This window comes from Topomyia yanbarensis, chromosome 2 (genome assembly GCF_030247195.1).
Source record: "Topomyia yanbarensis strain Yona2022 chromosome 2, ASM3024719v1, whole genome shotgun sequence".
Taxonomy (NCBI): Eukaryota; Metazoa; Arthropoda; class Insecta; order Diptera; family Culicidae; genus Topomyia; species Topomyia yanbarensis.
In genome coordinates, this window is record NC_080671.1 from 92,147,701 (window position 1) to 92,160,675 (window position 12,975).

The 12,975-nt window shown below is 37.3% G+C and overlaps 1 protein-coding gene across 1 annotated transcript in view; it reads right to left on the minus strand.

The window, feature by feature from the left end:
- LOC131678829 (homeobox protein aristaless) overlaps positions 1-12,975 on the minus strand; it is a 342,197-nt gene that overhangs the window by 91,358 nt on the left and 237,864 nt on the right. Inside the window, exon 3 of the mRNA XM_058959198.1 lies at positions 2,368-2,827. Coding sequence (XP_058815181.1) covers positions 2,368-2,681 — 314 coding nt within the window. The 5' untranslated portion in view covers positions 2,682-2,827. The remainder of the gene's footprint in view (positions 1-2,367; positions 2,828-12,975) is intronic.

Genomic DNA, 12,975 nt, shown 5'->3' on the forward strand with positions numbered 1-12,975 from the left:
TTTCATTCTCGGGTACGGGTAGGGTTCGGGTTTTTCAAATTTTATAATTTCGGGCGCAGGTCGGGTTCGGGTTTTTAAATTTTCATGCGCTCGGGTTCGGGTCGGGTTCGGGTTCAAAAAAATTGAAACCCGACCATCTCTAGTGCAAACTTGGATACAACGGTGATTCATGCATGCAAACCTGTAAGCGATGATGATTTTCAACATACATGTTTTCATTTAAGGCTCAAGTTACCTCAAGGCTTGGTAGTGTGCGTAAGAAAAATTGTGTTCAGCTTTGCCACCAGATTATCCATTTAAACCTTTTCAAAACTCTAAAAGAAGAATATCAGTCGATTTATTAGATCATCAAGATTTAATTCATGCAAAATACCTGCTGGAAAAACCATCGGCTTAGCTAAATGGTGCTTTTGAAAAAGTGGCTGTGGTTTTTTCATTGCGCAGTTGTGTTGCGTACCCCAGCACGGTGTGGTAGTGTGACAAAAAATTACAGCCACTTTTTCAAAAGCACCATTTAACGAATCCGATAGTTTTTCCAGCAGCTATTTTGTATGATTTGAATCGTTGTGATCTAATAAATCGGCTGATATTCTTCTTTTAGAGTTTTGAAAAGATTTAAATGGATAATCTAGTGGCAAAGCTGAACACAATTTTTCCTACCCATACTACCCAGCGTTCAAATCTAACACATGCTCAAAAAAGGTAACTTGAACCTTAAACGTTTTGAATGTTTACACAGGTTTTTCACGAAAGTGTATTCTAGTTCATATGTCTGTTCTCTTTGGTAGTCGTGCACAGTGCCAATACACTACAACCTTGCCATAAAAAATACACACACAGTTTGATTAGACTGCACTTAAATTGGCTTTTTCTCATCTTAATACCTATATGTCAATAAGTAAAATGAAATCAATCTTTTATTCCACAAAATAATCCCAATTCGTTTTTTACCTCACTGCTCTCAAGCGGGAAAGGGAGACAAATTCTTCTGGAGTGCTTTTTCGAAAGTATCTAGGGTGATGAGCCTATTTTCACCATACTAAGCAAGGTGCCTCACTAATTCGGTAATTTCTTGCCAATATAATAACACAAATGCGTTGAAAACAGTGAAATTCTCGTGTTTGAGCTCAATGAAAACTCGAATCGAGTGCCCTTATTGTTGCGCTACCATTTGACTCAATGCGTTAAACAAACCTCTAACCACTGAGAACTGACACACAAGTAAAGTTTTCAACTTGTGTAAGAAAATAAACAGTCGCTTTGAAATGACAACAGCAAGTAGCAACTTGCCACTGGTCGGCGCTTCGATCGGCCAGCAATCGCTATACGGGACTTGTGTGCAAACTTGGATACAATGGTGACGCACGCATGCGAACCTGTATGCGATAGTAATTTTCAACGTATTTTCATTTAAATGTTTACACAGGTTTTTCGGGAAAATTTGTTCTAGCTTATATGTCTGTTCTCTGTGCTCTAACTGCTCTAACCAACGGCTTCAAATGGGTAGGGTAATAATAGAAACATGGCGCAAATAGGCTCATCACCCTATATCGTCCACACAACGGCGACGTGATTCCGGCAATGATTTTGTTAACTTGAAATGAACCAATAACAGAACATAACTATCAAAACTCCACCGTAACAGTCGCATCGAAATCTGTGGCCGGTTTCTTTGTGACAGAACAAAGCAACGAGCAAATTTCCGAAATTAAACAATGTGAGGAAATCGCAAATAACGATGCAATCAACTGTCCGTAGCGCTTTTCGCAAGTAATAATTAATATCCGTGGCTGCTCAGACACACGTGTTAAAAAACCGACATCGACAGATTGATTTGCACAAAACAGGAAATTAAATTTTCGAACACTTTGAAAAGGTGTTGAAGCATCAGTCCATGGCATTGATTACTTGTAGATTACTACCGAAGGTTGCCTGATTCGTACCACCTGGAGAGGAGGCAGAAGTGTCAAATAGCTTGATGGAAGTGCAGTAAGTTTCTGGAAAGTTCTGAGCCAAGGGGAAAATTACTTTAGAAATTTTCTCTCTGTCCCGTTGGGATCGAAACTGGGTCGATTTTACAGTAAATCGAAAAGTAAACGCAAAATGAGGTGTTTCTCGATTAGACTCTTAATCTCTGCGTGCTTGTTCTTACAGTTTCAAACTTTATTTCTTTTATTATTACTGCTCAAGCTGCGCGATTCAGACGGAATGAGACTAAAAACACAAGTGAAAGTCAACTAATGTGTCCGTTAATCTGTGATAACTGGCCGGCAGGCAAGAAAAGCCCCGAACGAGTAGGCGTCCAAGATTAATTGCATTTTGCAGCGTGTGGAAATCCGGGAGCTAATAGCAGCGCGTTGCACTCACCTGGTGAACACATCCGGATAGTGAGTCCTCGAGAATGCCTTCTCCAGCTCCTCCAGCTGAAAGCTCGTGAAGGTAGTCCGGTATCTCCGCTGCTTTCTCTTTGGTGTGTAGTCATCGTTCCGTTCGTCGTCGCTGTGCTGATCCGACAGGGGACTGTTCGGGTCCCGGCCCGGGCTGCTCATCAGATGGCCGCCTGGTGTGATGGACCCCCCCGTACCGATGCTGCAGCGCTCCAGTGGACTGCCCTGGGGTGGCCGAGCCTCATGGGGTATGTCCTCCGTGCCTAACAGCTTGCCCTCATCCGATATGCCCATTGGTCGGTGACTACCGGGCTGATCTAGATCGGCGAGCCGTGCGATGTTGTAAATTTTGAACCGGTCTTACGCGTACTCTCTCACCCGGGAAAGCTGGTTCTACGCTGAGCGAGCGAGCGCGCGCGTTCCTCCGGTACCGGTTGTTTCTGAAAGGGTACAGCAAAAATATAAAAAAAAAACAATCAGTTTCATAATTTTAATAATTTTATCGAGTGATGAAAAATGCAATTTGCGAGATAAACGAAGCGAACGGAAATTGCACCGAACTCATGTGCGGTTAATAATAGCTTTCGGCAATAATCGATCCGAACGCCGCCGCCGACGAGTAGGGAGCTTTTATTAAAAATTTACCAACTATTTATCACACCTGAAAATGAGAGCGGTCGGCAAGAGCCGAAAAATATTGTAATCCTGTTCATCAAATTTCGGGTTGTTTTCGTTCTTTATTAAATTTGTTCTAATTATGGGGTCCGCCAAAAAAATAAGATTATGTGAACTCTGCAGTGCTTCAGATGAAATATTTTTAAGTGGACCTTGCGGCTGAATGTTATGCAAATTTTTATTGTATGGCTAAGTTATTATGTTAATATAAATGATTAGGAGCTAATTGTTTTTTGTTTAAATTGTTAAGTTCTTTCTCATTTCTTTCTCAAAAGCAAGAGAAGAGTAAACGATAATTTTCGTAGCACTACAAAAATCTAAGACGATATACTTTTATATTGTAGGATATTTAGTCCTGTTTTAACATATGAAAACGTTATATAAAACCTTCTATTTATCAGAAATCTATAGAACATAAGGAAAAAATTGTTTAAAATCATCTTGCGCGTGAAGTGCACAAAACCTATAACAAAGTTAGTTAGAATTTGCGTTTCGACTTCGTCTCATCAAAATCTGGCACTAACTTAGTGACAGGATTACGCTAGCGAAGGATTGACGGTAGCTCCAAAAAACGAAAACACTATTTATGTTTCGGAGCAAACCCCTAGTACTGCGCGATGTTTCGCAAGAAAAGCTTAGACCTGTCACTAAGTTAGTGTCGGATTCTGATGAGACGAAGTCGATATTCGTCGAATTCCATATCTAAATTAGTTGAAATCAACAAAACAAACTCATTCTTGGAGGGGGGACATAGGCAACCCTGCAACGGTACCTGCTGTCGGGCAATTGAAAAAAAATATATTTCACCCAAATGACACTCTCAAAATCTATATCCCGATTACGTCATCCCTTCCGATCACAATATGATAACCTTGGGAAAATTCCTAATATATCCCCAAGGAATGTGCCAACACACAACTTAATTATATCACACACAATTAAAGGAATTCGTATCACAAACCATTCGCTGGGCTACTTTCAAAGATTGCTAACTTTTTATTAGTCTAATCTAATCGAATTTCAGTTTCGAAATTGTTTCGTCTTACTGGACACAATCGTTTTTACTTGCCGGGGTATTTTCTGCATCAATAAAATCAGACACTGCCAGTGAAGTCGCGATGTTTTCACGTTCTGCGCTTTAAATTGAACTGGCGATTTTTGTTGTTTTTGTTTGGTTTCTTCGCTCCTCTTCCTTCACTTTAGACATCCGTCCGCGTGATTCTATTTCGCGGTTCGACGATTTTGAACGACCACGACCACGAGAGTGGAATCTGCGACGAGTGAGAGGCATTCTTTCGCGTCGAATTAAAATAATAATAAAAAAACAATAACAAAAACAACAGAATGACAACAAACGCGAACACGCACAACAGAGAAAAGGAAAAATTTGGCTCGTTTGTGGTCTCTGATTTGATTTTAAACGTCTGCTTTATTGGTTTTTAAATTGGACAAAACGTTTCATTAATCACTCAATTTAGATCGATCGGAGCTGATAAAGATGTCACCGGAACGCGATGTACGGTGGAAAAACTGGCCGATCGTCATCGTCGTCGTTGTGGTCGTTGTCGTCATCCTCAAACGGTGCAGCGAGTGCGAAGATGTTGTTTCATTGCTTACTTTGATTCAGCAACTGATTGAAGATGTGTTTTTCACACACTGGCAACTTTTGTCAACGGTGTTCCGTAGTTTCCCTTCACACATTGGAGTACACAAAAACATTTGATTGATTGTTTCGAGATTTTCAACGAAAGTTTCTGTTGAAATTTTTCATCTATTCGTAATATTTTCAACTAGTCAATTCTTTTACTTGTGAATGTTTCAAAACTTTTAGAAATGCCTATAATTCTTTCGCTGTTTTTACTTTTCTTCTATTTAACTGTTTTGTCCGCTTTTTCACTTTTTATTTATGTGACTCATGATTCTACGGGTTTTACTGTTCATATCGTTTAAAACGGCTTACTGGTTTACTGATTCCACTGTTTTTAGTTTTCAATAATTTTTGACTGTTTTACTAATGCAGTAGTAACGGGGCAAATTACTTCAATTCCCATATAAACATTCCAGTTTCGGTTTCTTATTGTATGTAACCGCTCAGAATGGTATTTTTTTGAGAATTGTCCTAATGAAGCTGTAGAGCTAGGATCTAGTTAGAGCTCCCCGACAGAATCACTCACTACAATTTCAGACGAGACGGGAAATATCAACCACTAAAACACTGCTTATAGCGGGCCGCGATTCTGAAATTGACATTCATTGCTCGGTTCAGATATATGTGGGTGTCGAGATTTGACGATCGCGTGTATCATCGCGAGGAGCTCGAGTGTTTGTGTGTTAACGTGTTCGATCGAGTGGGTGTTAGTCACGTGTGCTAGCGTGTATGTAACTTCGCACGTATAAATTCGATTTTACAACCATGTGTCCATTCGCATATTCGTATGTGTTCTTGACTGATACTTAATTTTCAGTATTCGGAGCACAAATGCCAGAAGAGAGTCAGTTTCCCCATATCACTAATTGGAGGGATGGATCTAGGATAAGACCGAAGGAAGAGATTTCCGGGCGTGACCGATGTATTATTGCGCGAACATGAGCGTTTGTAGCTTCACTCTTGAGACAGAATCACTGCGTTTCATTTATTTTGAAGTAGGATACTTCTAACGTTTCAATACAGTAATGTTTCGATTATATCACGGTCGGTCTGTATTTTAGCGTGATATATTTGAAGCGTGATATATTCAAAACAAAACAAAAGATTTCATTCAAGCATTAATCCATGTATTTCTATAAACAAAATGTAATAAATATTTAAAATTAGTCAAAAAGAATAAATCATAGTAGGGTAATGAGCCTATTTTTGCCATGTTTCTATTATCATACTACCCATTTGAAGCCATTGGGTAGAGCAGCGTTCGCCATTTTTGTTCAACGCATTGGGTCAAATGGCATGGCATCATCGGATTATTTTTCCCCACACAGCTTCACTTTACGTATCCCGTACCGTTTCTTAAAATTGCCGAACCACCCAAAACTAAACTTGAAGGAATCTGGCACGTTAAGATTTTGGGTAAATATCTACTATTAAAATCACTGTATTCGAAGGGACTACGATTCAGTTCTCGTTGTTTCAACATCCAAAAGAAAAGTAGTCATATCCATTCAAGAGAAAACGCATATGTATCTCGGTATACCTACCATGTCTTTCCTATTTTGTTTCTCTCATTATTTTGTTAGATTTTTCTGCGGATAACTAACAATTAAGCGAATAATAAAGAAGTCGCTTTTACACGCTGCACCAGACGCCCTCTTAAAGACACGGCAATTAAGTTACGAAAAATTTAAAATAACAATTGGAATCTGCCGAAACATATTTCGATAATCCTAGTCATTGCAACAACGTTTTTAGTAAAACATGATATCGAGATTATTCACGCTTAAAGTTTCGCGCAACGCCCTCCGTCCACGTAAATGAGCAAGATAAATAGCGCTATAACATTGCTTCTACTGCATAGACCTTTAAAAAAATTCAGATGCATTCTTTAGAATCTATTCTTTAAGATAGAAGAATTAAAAAGTTCTACTTTTTGACCGACCTCATCATATATAAACTCTTAACGAAATAGTACTGTGGTGCTATGCCAATAATAGGCACATTACCCTACATGTAAATAATCAAATCAATTGTAAAAATATCTTAAAAGTGCCAGGACACAATATGTGGCTTAATTGGATCACAACGTAGTTTTCCTTGCCTGTTTTTCAAAAAGCGTGATATAATCGAGATAAAACCGTGATATAATCGAGGGTGATATAAACGAGTATTGATATAAACGCATAGTGATATAATCGAAACATTACTGTATAGGGGTCCCGTTTCAAAATTTTCTGCCGGAATTTAACCCGATTTTTTAAACGTGAATATCTGCCGTTGTACTGAATGAATAAGGTTATGGCGCTATCTGATTGGAAATATGTACAACAATTTTGTATCCAATTCCGTAGGATGTACAATTACCAAAAATAACGAAAATAATGGATTTTATGTAAGCAGTAATTATCTGATCCATAATTGTTGAATTCACCCAAGCAGCAAGCGTTGCTTGGACTTCCCCTTTGTCATCGAACGAACTGCGACACGTATAAAAAGGGAACATAAAAAAAATTGTTGGTTTGTGTTCTGACGTTGTAAGCGTAGCAGCTGCTGCGTTTCATGTCAGCACGCATTCTTCGGTGGTAAATAATACATCCCATGACTGCCACCAGGCGCTGATAGCATTTCATTCTAATGATGCATTGGTGCAATGACATAAATTAAAAGGTCTGGCAAATAAAGGGCAAAAAGGTAAACAATCCCGAAGCAACCAGTGATGACGACCAGGGATGGGAATTATATTCATTCGCATGATTCTTGGCGAATCGTTCATTCACGATCCGACTAAAACTCTCTAAATAAACACAACTGAACGTAGGTAGAGATCAACTTCCCAAGATGTGAGCCAGGTAAAAGAATGACACGAACTATGTTGAATGAAGAAGATGGTGTTCTTTATTGGCGGATTGAATCGGAAGATTGTACTGTAAACATTCACAAGTGAATCAACTTTTAGTTCACAAATGAATGTGAGATTGTATTCTCCGGTTGGGTTAGGTCAACTTTATAGTGCAAATCAGTGGCGTAGCCAGGGGGGGGGGGGTTTGGGGGTTAAACCCCCCCCCCCCAAACCAAAATTAATTGGATTGAAAAAAAATTGATGCTGACGAATTTAATTCAATATTCCACAAAATATTTTTGGAAAAATATTCTCTGATCACTACATTGAGAACTGTGTTTAAAGCGTCATGAGAACTTTTGGAAAATTATGGGAAGGGGATCTTGTAACTTATCTCTTAGCCAAAATCCCATAGTTGTCAAATTATTTCAATGTAAAATAAAATAACTGTCTGAATTATTATGAGCTCATTTTTGGAAAGATGCTTCAAATTATGGATTAGAGACAAATTTGGGAATCTAAATTTGAATAGGTTGATTGCATATAAAACAAAAGCTTGTTTACCGAAAACTTACATACATTTCAACATTTGCTGAAAATGTATTTTTTTAGATTGTGTAGAGTTTAGACAACAATTCAATATGGTTAACAACAAGAATAACATTTCAGAAACTAGTTGAAAGCTTGTCTCTAGCAGGTCAGGATCGGTTTTATGAGCATTGGATTTTTGTTGTATTATCAACTATATGAATAGCCTCTTAGCAGGATTCAATGAATGGCGTACTAAAATTCTGTGTGCTACGTACTAGTACTGCAAGTTGTGAGGTTGACTAATAAAGAAAAGTAAAATTAATGCTCGATAAATTTTTAACGGTCACGATCACATTCATTCGAAACTGCCAAATTTCGATGTTAAGTAACATTGAAGAATTTCAAAACGTAAAACTGTTCATCTGCTGATAGAATAATTTTGACGGTTAATCCTCCTAGAAGTAATTATAGACAAGAATTACTCTTCAACCAAATTTGGGTCGAGACTTGATGTCTCCAGCAAAGTTTTCGAAAGTGCTATTTCAAACAACTTTGTCAAAGACATAAATATCCCACATATTCAGAGTATCGAAATATAGTAGTAGAAAACCTTTACAACAAGCTATTCTGAAATTACTGTATTTGATAAATCTCTTCTGCGGTAATTAAATAATAAATTCACATTGCGTTCAAGGTGCCTTTGAAGCTTACAAAAAAATAAGGGAATTGGATATAAAACAAATAATTCCCAGATATTAAAAGGACTCAAAAACACAAAGAGTGATTCCATTTTCAGGAGCTAGCATCAATTCGGCGCAAGCTTAGTCCGCCCACCAAGTTAGTGTCGGATTCTGATGAGATGAAGTCGAAACGCAAGTTTCAGTTCCATCCATCCATAATTTAGTTATAGGTTTTGTGTTCTCAACTCGCAATGATTGTTTCAAACAATTTTATCCGCAGCGCAGAAAAAAATAGTTTTCACCTAAATTTTTCTTCACGAAGAAGAAATATAGCAGGCCCAGTCCATTTAAATCCCTATATGTTGAATTCATGTAGCCTTCATATTTTCAACAAAATTGTTTGAAATGACATTATCAAAAACTTTGCTGAAGGCACCATGTCTCTTAATATTTTTGAAAAATTAATTCACCATAATTACCTCTATGAGAGTTAATCACTAAAATTTCTATATCAAAGCAGGCGCTGTTTTATGTTGATAACTTCCCGAAGTTGTCAAACCTTCAAAGTCAAGGATTATTATATTAGGTGATCTTGAACGTTGAAAATTTTTTAGATCTTTTATCCCACTTTAAAAGATCGCAATTTTTGACTTCATTGACATATTATACAAGAAAATAATCTATAGAGGTTTGAAAACTGTTCCATGTTGATCCTTCTTGTTTGTAGACTGGAATGACATCTGTTAGACTACTTATGTTTTTGAGTTTTCAATAATTTATCAAACTCATATTAAATTTTTTAAAAAAATTTGCGATTCTCATCAAAACCCCCTCCAAACCAAATTTCTGGCTACGCCACTGGTGCAAATGTACACTATAATCAATATTGGGATGTAGATTGCACTAGAATCCACTTGAAATTAATATTGTGATATGCACGGAATCGTTTTAAGAAGTTATTTCCGGGCAAATGCATGCTTGTACATGGCACACATGAAAATTGTTCAATCAACAATTTCGTATTTTTCAAACATGTTACGACCCTGCGATTCTGTTTTATCGTTTGGCGGTGCAGGTAAATTCATTACTGCGTGGACAGCAGGGTGCATTTTAAAAATGTTCCTTTTGAAATTTTCGGGCATCAGCGGTGCTTGCTTATATTTGCAATTCTCATCTGTTTTGAAGTGGAATTTTCTGCCCTCCTCCTGGATAACTTGCAACAGGATCTTTTTTGAGTACAGCGTCGTTTCATTTTAAAAACTGTTTTTTGCCAGCACTTACTTACTTACTTAACAACAAGAGATCAAAAAAAAATCATAGATCTATAAAAAAGAACAAGTTTTTTTTATTAGAACGATCCAGTGAATGTTTTAAAATGACTCTTTGTGAATGAAAGAATGCATTCATTTGCGATCCTTTCTGCTTTCATTCAAAAAACTATATATGTGATGGAGAATGAATCACTGGGTGAACACTATCATTGCCGTGCGCTGTCACTTTTTTCAGTTTTGTGTTTTGCTTCTCGCTTTCGCATGAACGCGTAACTCGACACGAGAAGGGTTACCGAGATCGCCCAGTCAAAAAGGGCAAATTGCTGGCTAACGGGGGTCTATTTGCCAACTCGAATGCGCTAATTGCCCCTCAATTTGCCAGCAAATTGCTGGCAATTAGGAGGCTATTTCAAATGCAACATTTGGGCGATTTGCCGCCGTCATTTTTTAGCCGTTCTACCCGCCCTTAAATCGCCCCTAAATCGCCCAGGGAACGCGCCATTTTATCGCCCCTAATTTTCTTATATGAAAATTACAAATAATACTTATTTTCGGATTCATTATCTACTCACATAATCTTATAACTACACTAGGTAATCACCACCAAACTATAGGAAGAATCAATGGTGAAATTGGCATTGCATATCAAAACTTACCACAATCTGACTTTTATTAAGAGTTTAGGTCAGAGATCTTGTTCCACTATTTTTACACACGATTCCACAATTTCCCACATTCGTTGGCTAAATGAAGTGCACTAGACAAACAAAATACAAGCGAGAACACGCCAATTGTTTAAAAAAATTATTTTAAGCTTAAGCTAAACATGAACCGCCATGTTTGAAAAATGCAAAAACAACCAAGTCCTTTTCAGCCGCCAGAAAATTTGTCTAAGTGTTGAAATCGCCTTTAAATCGCATTCGCAAATTGCATTTGTTCCTAGGGCAATTAGCACAGGCGAGTTGAGTTAAACGTCAAACTGTTTAAATCGCCTGACCATGTTCGTCCGCATTTTTTGACCGGGCGGGTTTCACAGTAAGAGCATGTTGGTGGATGATTTCAAATTGATCGTTTCGTGAAATGATTTTTCCCATGCCTGGACGACATTGAGTTCCAAAATGGCAGCAGGTGAACAATAATCAAAACACACGGAGTGACGTCAGCACCTTCCACTTTTGCTATCGGTGATGTAAACAAACGGAAAAATCACATACACTATTAAACATTTTTTCTGCGTATTGGTGATAGGTACAATCATCTGCCAGACCTTTTGCTTTTAGACATAGGCATTGGTGTGCCAGTTTCATGCATACACAGAAGATACAATGATCACACACCACAGAAAAAGCAGAAAGCTCTTACTTTTGGAGCTGAATAAAATTAATTGAATTTAAAAAAAAAGAGAAAAAAGAAAAAAAATGGATTGGCAATGGGGTGGTTTAGCACGAGAGAAACGCGCTCTCTTGCTCTTTAAATTATATGTGGCGTCAGCTGCGTGTAGGGTAAATGGGTATAATACGCCCCACCGGGGCTAAATGCCCCTCTTCGATTCCCAGGATTCCTGAATTATCTAAAAAGTAAAAATGACTGATAACAGTATCGTTTCATGAAATCAACGTACTAAGTTAGTTTGGTATTTTTAATATGTTGCAAAACAACAATATACACAAAAGTTTCAAAAGAGCTACTTTTATGTAAGCTTCCACTTTTTCCAATAGCATTACAACCAATTAGAAATAGTCGAATTCGATAGAACTATTTCAAGTAGCTTACTAGAATGTTATAGTTACTATCTTAGTTTATAGCTTGGCTTAAAACTATGTGTGTGTGTAGAATTATTCATGTATTCACAACAGCTCATCACCGGCCAAAACGCCCCACCCTTTGTTGTGGGGCATACTCACCGATTGCTGTGGGGCATACCGTCCTCTTGTTGTGGGGCATATTAAACTTTCACCGGGGGCATTTTGCCCTGGGTGAAAGAAAAAACTAGAATTTAGGCATCTTTGAAAAATGTTTAATTGTAGGTACTTGTATCAGGATGTTTTTAATAAAAAATGAACTGGGTACTAATTTCTAACTAATATAACAATAAATTAGAGTAGTTAGTGAGAAGATCATAGCGTCGAATGGTGAAATATAGCTATTTTTGCTTAAGGGGGGCGTATTAGACTTGTTTACCCTACAGATCAATTCACCATGGCGCACAATGGGACGAGATATGAAGGTCACGCAATATATTCATCTATATTTTTCTTGTGTTGTCTTAAATGTCGAAGACAATTTTACGAGATTTTGGGCTATTTGGATAAAAAATGAATTTCTCATAGCTTTTAGGAGGGCGTAATTCCAGTGTTTTTTGCATAATTTGCTCACAGGAACTTTATCCGGTTATTTTAGTTTAGAAACAGTTGTTCTTATGGCATAGGTCACTGTTGCATATTTATTCGTTTGATTGAATGATATCGTTAAATTATTACAAATGAGCTACTAGTTTGTTTATACATTGTGAAAATAACCGTTTGTGATGATACCGTAAACCGGGGTGACTTTGATCATCGGGTGACTTTGATCATCGGGTGACTTTGATCACTTGAATTTTTGAATCACTTGATTTTTTTTATAAAATGCTGATTTGTTATACTTATTGAGTATATTGTTCGGTTTTAGGGTACAAAAACTACAAAAAACCGAAATTTGACATTACCTTATTTTTACGAAGCTTCGTGAAGTGTCTATTTTTTATAAAACAAATAAATCTCAGATTTGAGCAAAAGTAATAAATTACAAGTTTTCATTTTCCTTTAGATTGGGATATGCCAAATTTAGTTTTAGGAGTTTGTTTATTTTAAATACATTTTTTTGTAAAACTAGTTGGCAACAATTTCAAATTGTTTTAAGCTAAAATTCATAACATTTTTTTATTATTCAATATTCTAATGTG